The sequence below is a fragment of the Nanorana parkeri genome, unplaced genomic scaffold, assembly GCF_000935625.1.
Source record: "Nanorana parkeri isolate BGI_ZX_2015 unplaced genomic scaffold, ASM93562v1 scaffold175, whole genome shotgun sequence".
NCBI classification, from domain to species: Eukaryota; Metazoa; Chordata; class Amphibia; order Anura; family Dicroglossidae; genus Nanorana; species Nanorana parkeri.
The window spans coordinates 1,004,474-1,020,109 of NW_017306443.1; the positions used below are offsets into that span (position 1 = coordinate 1,004,474).

Here is a 15,636-nt window from a genome sequence, read left to right on the forward strand (position 1 = left end):
TAGTACATAGTTACATAGCATTTGAGGTTGAATAATGACATAAGTCCATCAAGTCCAACCTATTGTGTGTATGCAATAATGTTTGAGCAGGTGTGTGCGTGTGTATTAGTCCATGTGGGATTTTGCTCTTAGGCGTACCTGTACCCCTGTATGTTATGGTCTCCGACTTGCAGCAGTTTGATCGCATCGCACCGGACTGCACTGCAGGCACAATGTGCCTTGCGATCCCGTGCGGGCGATCGCACTGTGGCCAGAGGGCATGGCTACGGTGCCATTCACTTCAGTGGCCCGCCACGCCCCCTCCAGGCCGGCAAAAAAGTGATCCGGACGCAATGCGAGGCAGTGTGTTCCGTCTAGATTCGGGCCGGAACGCACTGCATATGGTGTGAACGAGGCCTAAGGTAAAAAGGGCCCTGTACCTTTTAACTCCCAGTACCCCAAACTTCCATAGGCTCCTTCTGCCAGCAATCAAACTGTTGGGCAGAGAGGAGGGGTGTGGCCTGTGGCAGGGATGTGTGGATCTATGGACGCTCACAGTCACTGCAGGAACATGCACGGACCGGTGCTTCAATAGCAGCTGCTAAGCTGATGGTGGCACCAGTGCAGGGGACGGGGGCAGAGCGCTGCGGGGACCCACTAGAGAACGAGGATGAGGAACCTTTTTGAAGAAAGAGAACATACTTTTCATGCAAAAGTGGGCCTGCTAGCTTTGATCATTAAAAAAAAAACCTGAACCTTTAATATCACTTTAAGATACAGCATAGTGTGTCAATTGTCATCTGCTTCCCTGTGACCAGTGTTCTTAATTAATAAAGCAATGAATGGTTACTCAGAGAAGCACTTTAGTCTCTTGGGCAAATCATATGAGAAACAGTGGCAGGTGGCAATGAAAACCCCATCGACAGAGCAGGAGAATTTGACTTCCTGCCTGTCTATAGCCAGCTTATACAGTACGTCAGTAAAGTGCATGCACTGCATGGATCAGGGGGGTGGTGGGAAATATAGAACCACACTAGAGCTATAAGTAACTGTTTGTATGCCGAGTGCTTCCAAGCTCAGGGTTGAAAGAAAAAACTAATTTAAGAGCAACCTTAATTGGAGGACAGGTATAGCACGGAGGTGAGCAAGCCGGGGCTTATAATTTTTTTTATTTCAGATATTTATATAGCGCCAACAATTTACGCAGTGCTTTACATAGTGCACATTCACATACGTCCTTGCCCTCAAGGATCTTACAATCTAAGGTCCCTATCTCATGTGTTGTTATACTACCAAAACCTGTGAATTTAGTAATTTCTATATATAAAGTGTTGGTACTGTCATAAATAGTAGGACCATACTGTGCATAATCACCTTACACATGCTGTGTTCTTTCATATGTGTTTGCAATTGAGCCCTGTTTGTGTGTGAATGTTAGCGGTATGCTTTATTTTGGTGATTGTTGCTGGCTGTCAGCGCATAAGGATGTAGCCCTAAAGGCATCTTGAGGCCTAATAGATTTTACATTCTGAGGCTGAAAGTTACAAGAAAGATCATGGCTCTATCCTGTAAGAATATTAGAAACTACAACTCATTAAAACAAAGTGATACCTAGATATGGGTACTTACATGGATTTCTTTTTCAAAATCTGAAGGAAGTAGCTTGACAAAATTGTCTGGAAACACTCCTCTCCTGCCATTCAGTTCTCCTTCCCACCAACCTGCATCCACACAATCCTAAACAAAACAGGAAACGTATTACATTGAGCTTTTTTTCTCCAGCACTAATTTCTTTCCTAATTAATTTAAATGTACTGAATGGCTACATTATTACAAAAGAGTAATCAATGTAAGAACTAATGCCTAGTTGTAGTTCTTTTGGCCTCTGGGTCCCATGTAGTTTTCATTTATAGAAAGCTGTACAGTGTTTTAGTGCAACAAAAATATCAGTGTGGACATTATGAACAGAACCCTGTGGCAAACTGTGGGAATAATTTTACAACTTTAGGAGAAACTGCTGTTCAGAGATATAGATGGCTATCTATACACAGCTGTCATACTAACATGTCTGAGGACAGCTTACAGGTGAAGAATACATGGAGGTCCTCACCACTGTGATTGAGCAGGACACAAGCAGCTGAACAACCAAGTTATCTTGCACATGGGACTATCACCCAGGGTTGCCTATGTTGCCTAATGTTCATGCTTGTTAATCATGGCCACTGGTTTTAATGTTTTCTCACATAACGTCCAGTGGCTGAATTCGCCGCAAAAGCGCAACAAAGTGTTCTCATACTAATCATCAAGCCATGCCGATATAGTCTGCTTGCAGGAGACTAGATTTTCTATCACCTTCAGTCCTAAGTATTTACATAATTGATTCCTTATATTCTATAGTGCCACCTTCTCAGAAAAAAAGAGAGGGGTTCTGATAGCGATTAGGAAGAATCTACCTTTCGTGTGTGACAAGCAAATTGCAGACCCCACTAGACGTTATGTGATATTGATTGGGTCGCTATATGATATTGACATGACTATAGTCTCGTACTATTGCCCTAATGCACACCAACTCCGCTTTCTCTCCCACCTATTGAAAGTAGTTACCCACCATAGTAAAGGTATCCTCATCTTGGCTGGGGATACTAATTTAATCCTTTATCCTGCTAACAAAACTAAATCTACTGATGCTGCCAACCCTTCCCCACTACCATTGCAGAACTCCAACTTCCTCACATTGTTAAATGATCATTCCCTAGTAGATGTGTGGAGGGAACTGAACCCATCCTCCAAGGACTACACATTCTTTTCGAATCCCCATCAATCGTTTTGCAGAATTGATCATGTGTTTACATTGCAATGTAATGTTCCTGCTTTCCTTTCTGCACGAATCAAACCCGTGCCTTGGTCGGACCATGCAGCAAATGCTGTACGGTTCCGCTTGGAAGCAGCTAGACCAACGCGTTTTCTATGGTGCATCTGAAGTTCTCCTGCAACAGGTTGAATCACATGCCTGACAATTCTTTTCTCTTAATGCTGGTTCTGTGGACTCCCCAGTTATATTACAAAGCCACCATGAGAGGTCAGCTAATAGAGATAGCCACACAGAGGAAGAAAGAAAGGAATAGGAAGGTCAGCAAACTTTATACTAAACTAGAGGAACTCACTACCTGTCTGAAGGATAAGCAGGATAGGCGTTTACTGACACAATTGGTACAACTTGTGGTTTTCTGGGCAAGGGGGCTCCAGGCTTCAATCGCACCATGACTGGTGGCCCTTTCAGGTGTCCAATATCTTCAGGGACAGTGGACCACAAGCGAAGAGGAATGCGGTTTAAGATCTCCTCTGGAATTGCATAGATGGTCTAAACACAAATTCTACTCCAGAACAAATAAACCAGGCTCCATGCTAGCTAGAAAACTAAATGCACTCCCACATAGGTTTGCACCCCTTAGACTTCGAACCCCACAGGGCAATATTACAGCAAACCCGAACAAAATCCTTCATTTGTTCCAAGAAAATGTAACTAAGCTCTACTCTGCCTCTAATTCATTTGATGAACTCAAAGCGGACGCACTACTTAAGGACCTCCCATTCCCTACTATCCCCCCGGCATCCCTTGACCAACTTCATCTAGAAATAACAGAGGAGGAAGTGTTGAATACAATCAAATCCCTTAAAATATCTAAAGCCCCCGGCCCAGATGGGTTTTCAACCCTTTACTACAAAAAGGTGGCACCCATATTGGCACCTGGGTTAACGAACATGTATAATTAATTGCGCAAGGGGGACTCAGTACACCCCTCATCCCTGTTAGCGTACATTTCAATGGTACGAAAACCACATAAGGACCCTCGAGACCCTGATAGCTATAGGCCTATATCGCTCCTGAATGTGGACCTTAAAATACTGACGAAGACACGTATTAATGCATTCCTACCTGTGCTGATCCATAAAAGACCAGGTTAGCTTGATTCCATTGCGGCAGGCAGGGGATAATGTCAGGAAAATCATTCACTTAGTACATGTACTCAGGACTAGGAACATCTCCGGATTCTTACTGTCCCTTGACATCCAGCGGGCATTTGACTCAGTCTGCTGGGATTACCTCCGGTATATATATTACTCAAATGGGGTCTTGATGGTCCTTTTCTTTCCTGGCTCCAAGCCTTATATAATAACCCCACCGCCCAAGTAAAATATCTGGGACATGTGTCCGGGACTTTCCCGATTAGTAAAAGGCACACGCCAGGGATGTCCTCTATCGCCGGTCCTTTGCGCCCTAGCCATAGAGCCTTTAGCCTATATGATCCGCTCAAATCCAAACGTGAAGGGAGTCGAGGTAGCAGGGGTGGAATACAAAACTAGCTTGTTCGCAGACGACGTCATACTGACCATTACCCAACCTCATACTTTTGTCCCCAACCTGTTGCACATCTTGGATCTTTTCTCGGATATCTCTGGCTTAGTGGTTAACATGAAAAAATCTGCGGCATGTTTATGATAGTCTCCGTAAGAATTTTGCGTTCACTTGGGAACACAAGTATTTGAGATATCTAGGGGTTAATATTTCTCCCTCGTATGCTACACTGTATGTAAATAACTACCTACCTGTGCTTAGACAACTTAAAACTTTAATGGACACCTGGGTACACCATAAACTATCTTGGTTTGAAAGGGTTGCTGCAGTCAAGATGACCATACTCCCTAAGCTACTGTACTATTTCAGAGTGTTGCCGATAGCAGTCCCATCCTTTATCCTACGAACTTTCCAAAGGAACATCTTGTCGTTTATATGGCACCCACTACGCCCCAGGGTCCCAAGGTCCACATTATATAGGCACAAACGAGAAGGGGGGATAGGCCTTCCGAATATCCTTCTCTACTACCAAGCATCCCAACTGCTACCGCTAATTGCTATTCACCGCACAACTAATATCCCACTATGGACCATGTTGGAAATTCCCCACTGCTCCCCAATTCCTTTACAAGCACTCCCCTGGTTACCGGCCGTAGATAGACCCCGCTCTCTCAGTCCTCTGATGAAACATACCTTGAAAGGTGTGGGACTCACTGAAGTACTCCTCACGTCTGATATCCCCTTCCTTACCCCTTCTCCCCTTACTTTCACAACCTTTATTTGTCCCAGCATACACTAACCCGACATTGTTTAGGTGGTGGACCGATAATGGCTTCAACAGGCTGTATGATTTTTAACTCTGTCCCCCGAACTTCCTGTACCCCAAACTTCCATAGGCTCCTTCTGCCAGCAATCAAACTGTTGGGCAGAGAGGAGGGGTGTGGCCTGTGGCAGGGATGTGTGGATCTATGGACGCTCACAGTCACTGCAGGAACATGCACGGACCGGTGCTTCAATAGCAGCTGCTAAGCTGATGGTGGCACCAGTGCAGGGGACGGGGGCAGAGCGCTGCGGGGACCCACTAGAGAACGAGGATGAGGAACCTTTTTGAAGAAAGAGAACATACTTTTCATGCAAAAGTGGGCCTGCTAGCTTTGATCATTAAAAAAAAAACCTGAACCTTTAATATCACTTTAAGATACAGCATAGTGTGTCAATTGTCATCTGCTTCCCTGTGACCAGTGTTCTTAATTAATAAAGCAATGAATGGTTACTCAGAGAAGCACTTTAGTCTCTTGGGCAAATCATATGAGAAACAGTGGCAGGTGGCAATGAAAACCCCATCGACAGAGCAGGAGAATTTGACTTCCTGCCTGTCTATAGCCAGCTTATACAGTACGTCAGTAAAGTGCATGCACTGCATGGATCAGGGGGGTGGTGGGAAATATAGAACCACACTAGAGCTATAAGTAACTGTTTGTATGCCGAGTGCTTCCAAGCTCAGGGTTGAAAGAAAAAACTAATTTAAGAGCAACCTTAATTGGAGGACAGGTATAGCACGGAGGTGAGCAAGCCGGGGCTTATAATTTTTTTTATTTCAGATATTTATATAGCGCCAACAATTTACGCAGTGCTTTACATAGTGCACATTCACATACGTCCTTGCCCTCAAGGATCTTACAATCTAAGGTCCCTATCTCATGTGTTGTTATACTACCAAAACCTGTGAATTTAGTAATTTCTATATATAAAGTGTTGGTACTGTCATAAATAGTAGGACCATACTGTGCATAATCACCTTACACATGCTGTGTTCTTTCATATGTGTTTGCAATTGAGCCCTGTTTGTGTGTGAATGTTAGCGGTATGCTTTATTTTGGTGATTGTTGCTGGCTGTCAGCGCATAAGGATGTAGCCCTAAAGGCATCTTGAGGCCTAATAGATTTTACATTCTGAGGCTGAAAGTTACAAGAAAGATCATGGCTCTATCCTGTAAGAATATTAGAAACTACAACTCATTAAAACAAAGTGATACCTAGATATGGGTACTTACATGGATTTCTTTTTCAAAATCTGAAGGAAGTAGCTTGACAAAATTGTCTGGAAACACTCCTCTCCTGCCATTCAGTTCTCCTTCCCACCAACCTGCATCCACACAATCCTAAACAAAACAGGAAACGTATTACATTGAGCTTTTTTTCTCCAGCACTAATTTCTTTCCTAATTAATTTAAATGTACTGAATGGCTACATTATTACAAAAGAGTAATCAATGTAAGAACTAATGCCTAGTTGTAGTTCTTTTGGCCTCTGGGTCCCATGTAGTTTTCATTTATAGAAAGCTGTACAGTGTTTTAGTGCAACAAAAATATCAGTGTGGACATTATGAACAGAACCCTGTGGCAAACTGTGGGAATAATTTTACAACTTTAGGAGAAACTGCTGTTCAGAGATATAGATGGCTATCTATACACAGCTGTCATACTAACATGTCTGAGGACAGCTTACAGGTGAAGAATACATGGAGGTCCTCACCACTGTGATTGAGCAGGACACAAGCAGCTGAACAACCAAGTTATCTTGCACATGGGACTATCACCCAGGGTTGCCTATGTTGCCTAATGTTCATGCTTGTTAATCATGGCCACTGGTTTTAATGTTTTCTCACATAACGTCCAGTGGCTGAATTCGCCGCAAAAGCGCAACAAAGTGTTCTCATACTAATCATCAAGCCATGCCGATATAGTCTGCTTGCAGGAGACTAGATTTTCTATCACCTTCAGTCCTAAGTATTTACATAATTGATTCCTTATATTCTATAGTGCCACCTTCTCAGAAAAAAAGAGAGGGGTTCTGATAGCGATTAGGAAGAATCTACCTTTCGTGTGTGACAAGCAAATTGCAGACCCCACTAGACGTTATGTGATATTGATTGGGTCGCTATATGATATTGACATGACTATAGTCTCGTACTATTGCCCTAATGCACACCAACTCCGCTTTCTCTCCCACCTATTGAAAGTAGTTACCCACCATAGTAAAGGTATCCTCATCTTGGCTGGGGATACTAATTTAATCCTTTATCCTGCTAACAAAACTAAATCTACTGATGCTGCCAACCCTTCCCCACTACCATTGCAGAACTCCAACGTCCTCACATTATTAAATGATCATTCCCTAGTAGATGTGTGGAGGGAATTGAACCCATCCTCCAAGGACTACACATTCTTTTCGAATCCCCATCAATCGTTTTGCAGAATTGATCATGTGTTTACGTTGCAATGTAATCTTCCTGCTTTCCTTTCTGCACGAATCAAACCCGTGCCTTGGTCGGACCATGCAGCAAATGCTGTACGGTTCCGCTTGGAAGCAGCTAGACCAACGCGTTTTCTATGGTGCATCTGAAGTTCTCCTGCAACAGGTTGAATCACATGCCTGACAATTCTTTTCTCTTAATGCTGGTTCTGTGGACTCCCCAGTTATATTACAAAGCCACCATGAGAGGTCAGCTAATAGAGATAGCCACACAGAGGAAGAAAGAAAGGAATAGGAAGGTCAGCAAACTTTATACTAAACTAGAGGAACTCACTACCTGTCTGAAGGATAAGCAGGATAGGCGTTTACTGACACAATTGGTACAACTTGTGGTTTTCTGGGCAAGGGGGCTCCAGGCTTCAATCGCACCATGACTGGTGGCCCTTTCAGGTGTCCAATATCTTCAGGGACAGTGGACCACAAGCGAAGAGGAATGCGGTTTAAGATCTCCTCTGGAATTGCATAGATGGTCTAAACACAAATTCTACTCCAGAACAAATAAACCAGGCTCCATGCTAGCTAGAAAACTAAATGCACTCCCACATAGGTTTGCACCCCTTAGACTTCGAACCCCACAGGGAAATATTACAGCAAACCCGAACAAAATCCTTCATTTGTTCCAAGAAAATGTAACTAAGCTCTACTCTGCCTCTAATTCATTTGATGAACTCAAAGCGGACGCACTACTTAAGGACCTCCCATTCCCTACTATCCCCCCGGCATCCCTTGACCAACTTCATCTAGAAATAACAGAGGAGGAAGTGTTGAATACAATCAAATCCCTTAAAATATCTAAAGCCCCCGGCCCAGATGGGTTTTCAACCCTTTACTACAAAAAGGTGGCACCCATATTGGCACCTGGGTTAACGAACATGTATAATTAATTGCGCAAGGGGGACTCAGTACACCCCTCATCCCTGTTAGCGTACATTTCAATGGTACGAAAACCACATAAGGACCCTCGAGACCCTGATAGCTATAGGCCTATATCGCTCCTGAATGTGGACCTTAAAATACTGACGAAGACACGTATTAATGCATTCCTACCTGTGCTGATCCATAAAAGACCAGGTTAGCTTGATTCCATTGCGGCAGGCAGGGGATAATGTCAGGAAAATCATTCACTTAATACATGTACTCAGGACTAGGAACATTCCAGGATTCTTACTGTCCCTTGACATCCAGCGGGCATTTGACTCAGTCTGCTGGGATTACCTCCGGTATATATATTACTCAAATGGGGTCTTGATGGTCCTTTTCTTTCCTGGCTCCAAGCCTTATATAATAACCCCACCGCCCAAGTAAAATATCTGGGACATGTGTCCGGGACTTTCCCGATTAGTAAAAGGCACACGCCAGGGATGTCCTCTATCGCCGGTCCTTTGCGCCCTAGCCATAGAGCCTTTAGCCTATATGATCCGCTCAAATCCAAACGTGAAGGGAGTCGAGGTAGCAGGGGTGGAATACAAAACTAGCTTGTTCGCAGACGACGTCATACTGACCATTACCCAACCTCATACTTTTGTCCCCAACCTGTTGCACATCTTGGATCTTTTCTCGGATATCTCTGGCTTAGTGGTTAACATGAAAAAATCTGCGGCATGTTTATGATAGTCTCCGTAAGAATTTTGCGTTCACTTGGGAACACAAGTATTTGAGATATCTAGGGGTTAATATTTCTCCCTCGTATGCTACACTGTATGTAAATAACTACCTACCTGTGCTTAGACAACTTAAAACTTTAATGGACACCTGGGTACACCATAAACTATCTTGGTTTGAAAGGGTTGCTGCAGTCAAGATGACCATACTCCCTAAGCTACTGTACTATTTCAGAGTGTTGCCGATAGCAGTCCCATCCTTTATCCTACGAACTTTCCAAAGGAACATCTTGTCGTTTATATGGCACCCACTACGCCCCAGGGTCCCAAGGTCCACATTATATAGGCACAAACGAGAAGGGGGGATAGGCCTTCCGAATATCCTTCTCTACTACCAAGCATCCCAACTGCTACCGCTAATTGCTATTCACCGCACAACTAATATCCCACTATGGACCATGTTGGAAATTCCCCACTGCTCCCCAATTCCTTTACAAGCACTCCCCTGGTTACCGGCCGTAGATAGACCCCGCTCTCTCAGTCCTCTGATGAAACATACCTTGAAAGGTGTGGGACTCACTGAAGTACTCCTCACGTCTGATATCCCCTTCCTTACCCCTTCTCCCCTTACTTTCACAACCTTTATTTGTCCCAGCATACACTAACCCGACATTGTTTAGGTGGTGGACCGATAATGGCTTCAACAGGCTGTATGATTTTTATCGTTCCTCTGACATACCAACTTGGTCTTATCTTAAAACGCACAAACAGTTTCCTGATGCAGAAATGTTTAGGTTTATTCAACTGCAGCACTGGGTATCCTCTATGCAGGCACGTGGACATTTAAATGCCCCACTTACGTGCTTCAAACACATCTGCCTTTATGCACCAGGAGGGCCTTAACAGGTGTCAATTTTATATTCTACTCTGAATTTCTTAACTCGTATTAGTTCCCATTCTAATTCTAACAAATGGTCCGCAGACCTGGGTCTGCATTGGTCTGATGATGATTGGAAGGGAGCTGTGGAAAAATATTTCCCGGTGTTCCAGTAATGTGACAAATTCTGAGGTTGCCTATAAAGTATTGTTTCGGTGGTACCTAATCCCAACTCGTTTAGCTAAAATGTATCCGTCATCAACTACTAATTGCTACAGAGGATGCTCGACCCCAGGGGACATGTTACATACCTGGTGGTCCTGCCCCTTCGCTGCTCGGTTCTGGACCAGAATATTTCATTTACTTTCGACTCTATCCGCCAAAGATATCTCTAAAGACCCAACACAGGCTCTACTTCATGCCTCAGTACCAAGATTAAATAAATCTCAGGGTGCCCTGGCTCACCAAATATTCATTGCTGCCAAATTAACTTTAGCGGGAAATTGGAAAAAACTATTTATCCCGTACCGGGAGTTTACCAATAGATTGGATAATGTTCTCTTAAATGAACGGTTATCATGTGTCCTAACCGATACACATATCCTAACCGAAACACATGACAAATTTCTTAAAGTCTGGGAACCATGGATTCTACATAATCACCCCGATCTGGATGTCAACAACATCCACCGCCTGTGATGTGGTCTATAGAGTCAAGGGGTAATGAATGTGGGGCCCTTGCGAGCCAATCCTGTGGAATGGACCCAAAACACAATCGAAGCTGACCGACCGATGGACCCCCTACTTGTTCTTTTTTCTTTCCTACTCTTTCCTTTTTTCTTCTATTGCATTTATGTTGATACATAGTGTTTGCATTACCATACTATTGACCAAATTATGTTGCCTATGTGGCCTTCTGTGGCCAGCAAATGCTGTATAAAATGCTGATTATTTCTACCCTGAAAACCCAATAAATATTTGGTTAAAAAAAAAAAATAGTTCCCCGTAAAGATAGTAGAAACTTATCTCTCCTGCTGACCGTGCCGCTTAAGTTTGAAAATGTGTTCCCTGACTTCTCTTAAAAGTTTCAATCTTCTGTCTGCCAACCACTATGTCACTACAGGACACAGCAGTGACGTAGGGGTCGGCAGGAGGAACCATTGAGCTCAGTGGAGAAACTTTCTCTTTACTAGAGTAACATTAATTAGCACAGGCATCGGGAGAGGTAAGTATATATTTGTTTTTACAGGGGGGCTATTTTATTTACACTTTCAGTTTAGCAGGGTCACTTGAGAGTCTGTGTTGACAGGCTTTGAGCTTGTATCAGGCTTTGTACTGGTACTGGTATCATTCTTTGATACCAGTAAGAGAGGCTTCTGAGATCATTCAGAATTTTTTGATAGGTACATTTGACCTGCAGCTGATTTTCTTCTAAACTGCATTTGACATCCCTCAAGGGGATTTTACATTCTTATAGACTTGGATGGGAAAGTGAAACCCACTTGATGTGAGCAAAAGCCCATCAACACAACAAATGGTCCGCAGACCTGGGTCTGCATTGGTCTGATGATGATTGGAAGGGAGCTGTGGAAAAATATTTCCCGGTGTTCCAGTAATGTGACAAATTCTGAGGTTGCCTATAAAGTATTGTTTCGGTGGTACCTAATCCCAACTCGTTTAGCTAAAATGTATCCGTCATCAACTACTAATTGCTACAGAGGATGCTCGACCCCAGGGGACATGTTACATACCTGGTGGTCCTGCCCCTTCGCTGCTCGGTTCTGGACCAGAATATTTCATTTACTTTCGACTCTATCCGCCAAAGATATCTCTAAAGACCCAACACAGGCTCTACTTCATGCCTCAGTACCAAGATTAAATAAATCTCAGGGTGCCCTGGCTCACCAAATATTCATTGCTGCCAAATTAACTTTAGCGGGAAATTGGAAAAAACTATTTATCCCGTACCGGGAGTTTACCAATAGATTGGATAATGTTCTCTTAAATGAACGGTTATCATGTGTCCTAACCGATACACATGACAAATTTCTTAAAGTCTGGGAACCATGGATTCTACATAATCACCCCGATCTGGATGTCAACAACATCCACCGCCTGTGATGTGGTCTATAGAGTCAAGGGGTAATGAATGTGGGGCCCTTGCGAGCCAATCCTGTGGAATGGACCCAAAACACAATCGAAGCTGACCGACCGATGGACCCCCTACTTGTTCTTTTTTCTTTCCTACTCTTTCCTTTTTTCTTCTATTGCATTTATGTTGATACATAGTGTTTGCATTACCATACTATTGACCAAATTATGTTGCCTATGTGGCCTTCTGTGGCCAGCAAATGCTGTATAAAATGCTGATTATTTCTACCCTGAAAACCCAATAAATATTTGGTTAAAAAAAAAAAATAGTTCCCCGTAAAGATAGTAGAAACTTATCTCTCCTGCTGACCGTGCCGCTTAAGTTTGAAAATGTGTTCCCTGACTTCTCTTAAAAGTTTCAATCTTCTGTCTGCCAACCACTATGTCACTACAGGACACAGCAGTGACGTAGGGGTCGGCAGGAGGAACCATTGAGCTCAGTGGAGAAACTTTCTCTTTACTAGAGTAACATTAATTAGCACAGGCATCGGGAGAGGTAAGTATATATTTGTTTTTACAGGGGGGCTATTTTATTTACACTTTCAGTTTAGCAGGGTCACTTGAGAGTCTGTGTTGACAGGCTTTGAGCTTGTATCAGGCTTTGTACTGGTACTGGTATCATTCTTTGATACCAGTAAGAGAGGCTTCTGAGATCATTCAGAATTTTTTGATAGGTACATTTGACCTGCAGCTGATTTTCTTCTAAACTGCATTTGACATCCCTCAAGGGGATTTTACATTCTTATAGACTTGGATGGGAAAGTGAAACCCACTTGATGTGAGCAAAAGCCCATCAACACAGGTCCTTAACTATACAACCATTATTTGGTCCCTAACTATACATCTATTATGTGGCTGTGAGATGTTAAGCCAGAGAAAGGGTGGGTTCCCTGGCTATCACAATACAATGATCCACCCCAGGTTTTCATCTTGGAAAAAGCCACAGGTGGTTCCCCTTAAAAAAAGTGGAAAATTCCAGGTTAGAGAGAGACAGTTGAAACAGTGATGTCCTGTCTGAGAATGACAACAAACTTAAAAGCATGTGTTTATGAGACATCTGTGGCATTAGGCTATGTTCACACTATGTCTGGACCAGATCTGGAGCAGAGCTGCAAATGCAAAAGTGTGTTTTTGCCATGTTCTGGTGCGTTTGTTTGTTGTTGTTTTTTAGCTTAAAGTGGGCTTTTAGGTGCATTCCAATGCGTTTGCATGTGTTTTTGATGCATTTACATGTGTTCCAGTGCATTTTGGGCCAGAGAAAGTGAGACAGGCAGTATTTTTTTTTTGTCTGGACCAGAACGGACTGTGCTGGTGTGAACAGAGCCCAGAAATACCATAGGGATACATTGGGATGCTTTTTTGGTCCGGGAACAAATCTTTGTGGTCTGGACATGGTGTGAACACGCCCTTAACCAATAAAGCCCAGGGCTGACAGGACTCCATTATCATCCCAATGGAGGTGTGCTGCCCAGTCGGAGAAGACACTTGTTGTATTGACTTTGCTAGGCCAATAACAGTGATGCCCAGTGTTATTGGCCTAGCAAAGTCAATACAAGTGTTGTATTGTTGTATTGAACACCCTAAACCCGATGCGGGTGAGTAAATGATTAAAAGATGAACCCATACCATTCTGACTTCCTTTTGAAAAAATGCTAGTTTCCTTTGCTTTTAATATTTTGCCACGCTGACCCATTTAACATTTGCCACATATCGCTTAGATCAGTAAAGACAGAAATACGAATCTGCATATTTGTTCAAGGTCACTGAGTCAGAAATTACTGAAGTCATTAGATCAACATGACAGCCAGGCAACTAGTATTACACTAGTATTATAGTATATATAGAGGTCAGCAATGGTGGCCACCACACTTCCTCATTAAATGTTTAATTTAAGTTACAGATTTTAAATTTGTAAATTGGGGAAAACAGCACTGTAACCTATATCATAGTAACCACCAGCAATGTTGACCACAATTGAAGAGAACTCTCGCTAGGTCCAGGCGTATATAGTGTGTAGAGTGAAGTGGTTGGACACATCACTACAATTAAAAAAAAAAAACATATATACACACCACGTTATATTCCCTTAATTAGTACAGCAGTAAACTGTTCTCATGCCTTCTGATGAGGCTTAATACACATACTAAAAGTTATATTTGTACAGCTTTTTTATTTAGCTTTTAAACCTTAAGCCATTTTAGAGCTTACATAGTGCTTACTTTGTTATTTTGTATCTAAATGATGCCATAACGTCTCAGCTAATTTGCAGTATAGCATAATGACAACTTTTAAAGAAAATTACATCCAGTTAGCCTTAATTAGCCTTAAGAATGAGTTCTCCTTTATCTATAATTTTGCCACTGTTGCAATCTTATGATTTTCAGTTTAGTCAAATAATTTACATATGGCTCTTGGGAATGTAAAATGATGCATCTTGATGTAAATGTGCAACAGTATACCAAAATAAACCACAATTGTGATAATGCAAAGCACCGTTCATAGCAATTGTGTCTCTTAATAATTGTATGCTTTGCTATCAGCTGTGTTTAGTTTGTAAATGGTATTGATACAGAAGAAAAACTAAGGCCCCAATTACATGGGCGCCGTCTATTCCAAACAGCAGGGGATATGTGTATGAATGGAACAAATGTCACTTTTGTGACATCTGTGAACATTCAAGGTTTTCCTCCAACTTGTCCGTATAAATCCGTTTACTTCTGATTTTGTTCAGGTCCGCTAAAATGGAACTCTGTTCCATTTTTTTCCCCAGACCTAGAGTCTAGTTGTAAACGGACAGATGTCCATTTACATCCATCTCCCATAGAGTTACACTGGGCTTGCAATCAGATCTGCCCAAAAAACTGACAGGCAGACCTGATTGGACTGCACGTGTGAAAGGGGCCTACGATTGCCCTGTACTTGTGACAAGTGGGCAGATTAGCAATGTAGTCCGGGACAGCCATGAGAGACTCTTGCATTATTTAAAATCTATATCAACCCTAACAATTAACTTCTCTAATGTGCTCCCTTTTGGTCTGTTAAATAAATATACCTCTGAAAAGCATTGTGTTATATTTGTTCGATAAGTGAAAATAAGACCTATAGATTCTGTAAAAAATCCAAACTGTCCTGTGTGGTTTTTTTCTTACTTACCTCGCCGAGCGTCCCGTCACTGCTGCTCCGGTGGGCGGAGCTCCAGGTGGGGTCCTAATTTAGGTGGCCGGAGACTGCCAGATGACCCCGCTCAGAGCGCCGCCCACCGGAGCAGCAGTGACGCGAAGCTCAGCGAGGTAAGCAAGAAAAAAAAAAACCAGCAGCGGCGAGTCAGCGTTGGTCCAGTGGGAGGAGCTCCAGGTG

At 42.9% G+C, this 15,636-nt stretch overlaps 1 protein-coding gene across 1 annotated transcript in view; it reads right to left on the reverse strand.

The window, feature by feature from the left end:
* Positions 1-15,636, reverse strand: part of SH3KBP1 (SH3 domain containing kinase binding protein 1) — a 281,799-nt gene that overhangs the window by 44,917 nt on the left and 221,246 nt on the right. Inside the window, exon 9 of the mRNA XM_018554851.1 lies at positions 6,390-6,497. Within this exon, the coding sequence (XP_018410353.1) occupies positions 6,390-6,497 (108 nt within the window). The remainder of the gene's footprint in view (positions 1-6,389; positions 6,498-15,636) is intronic.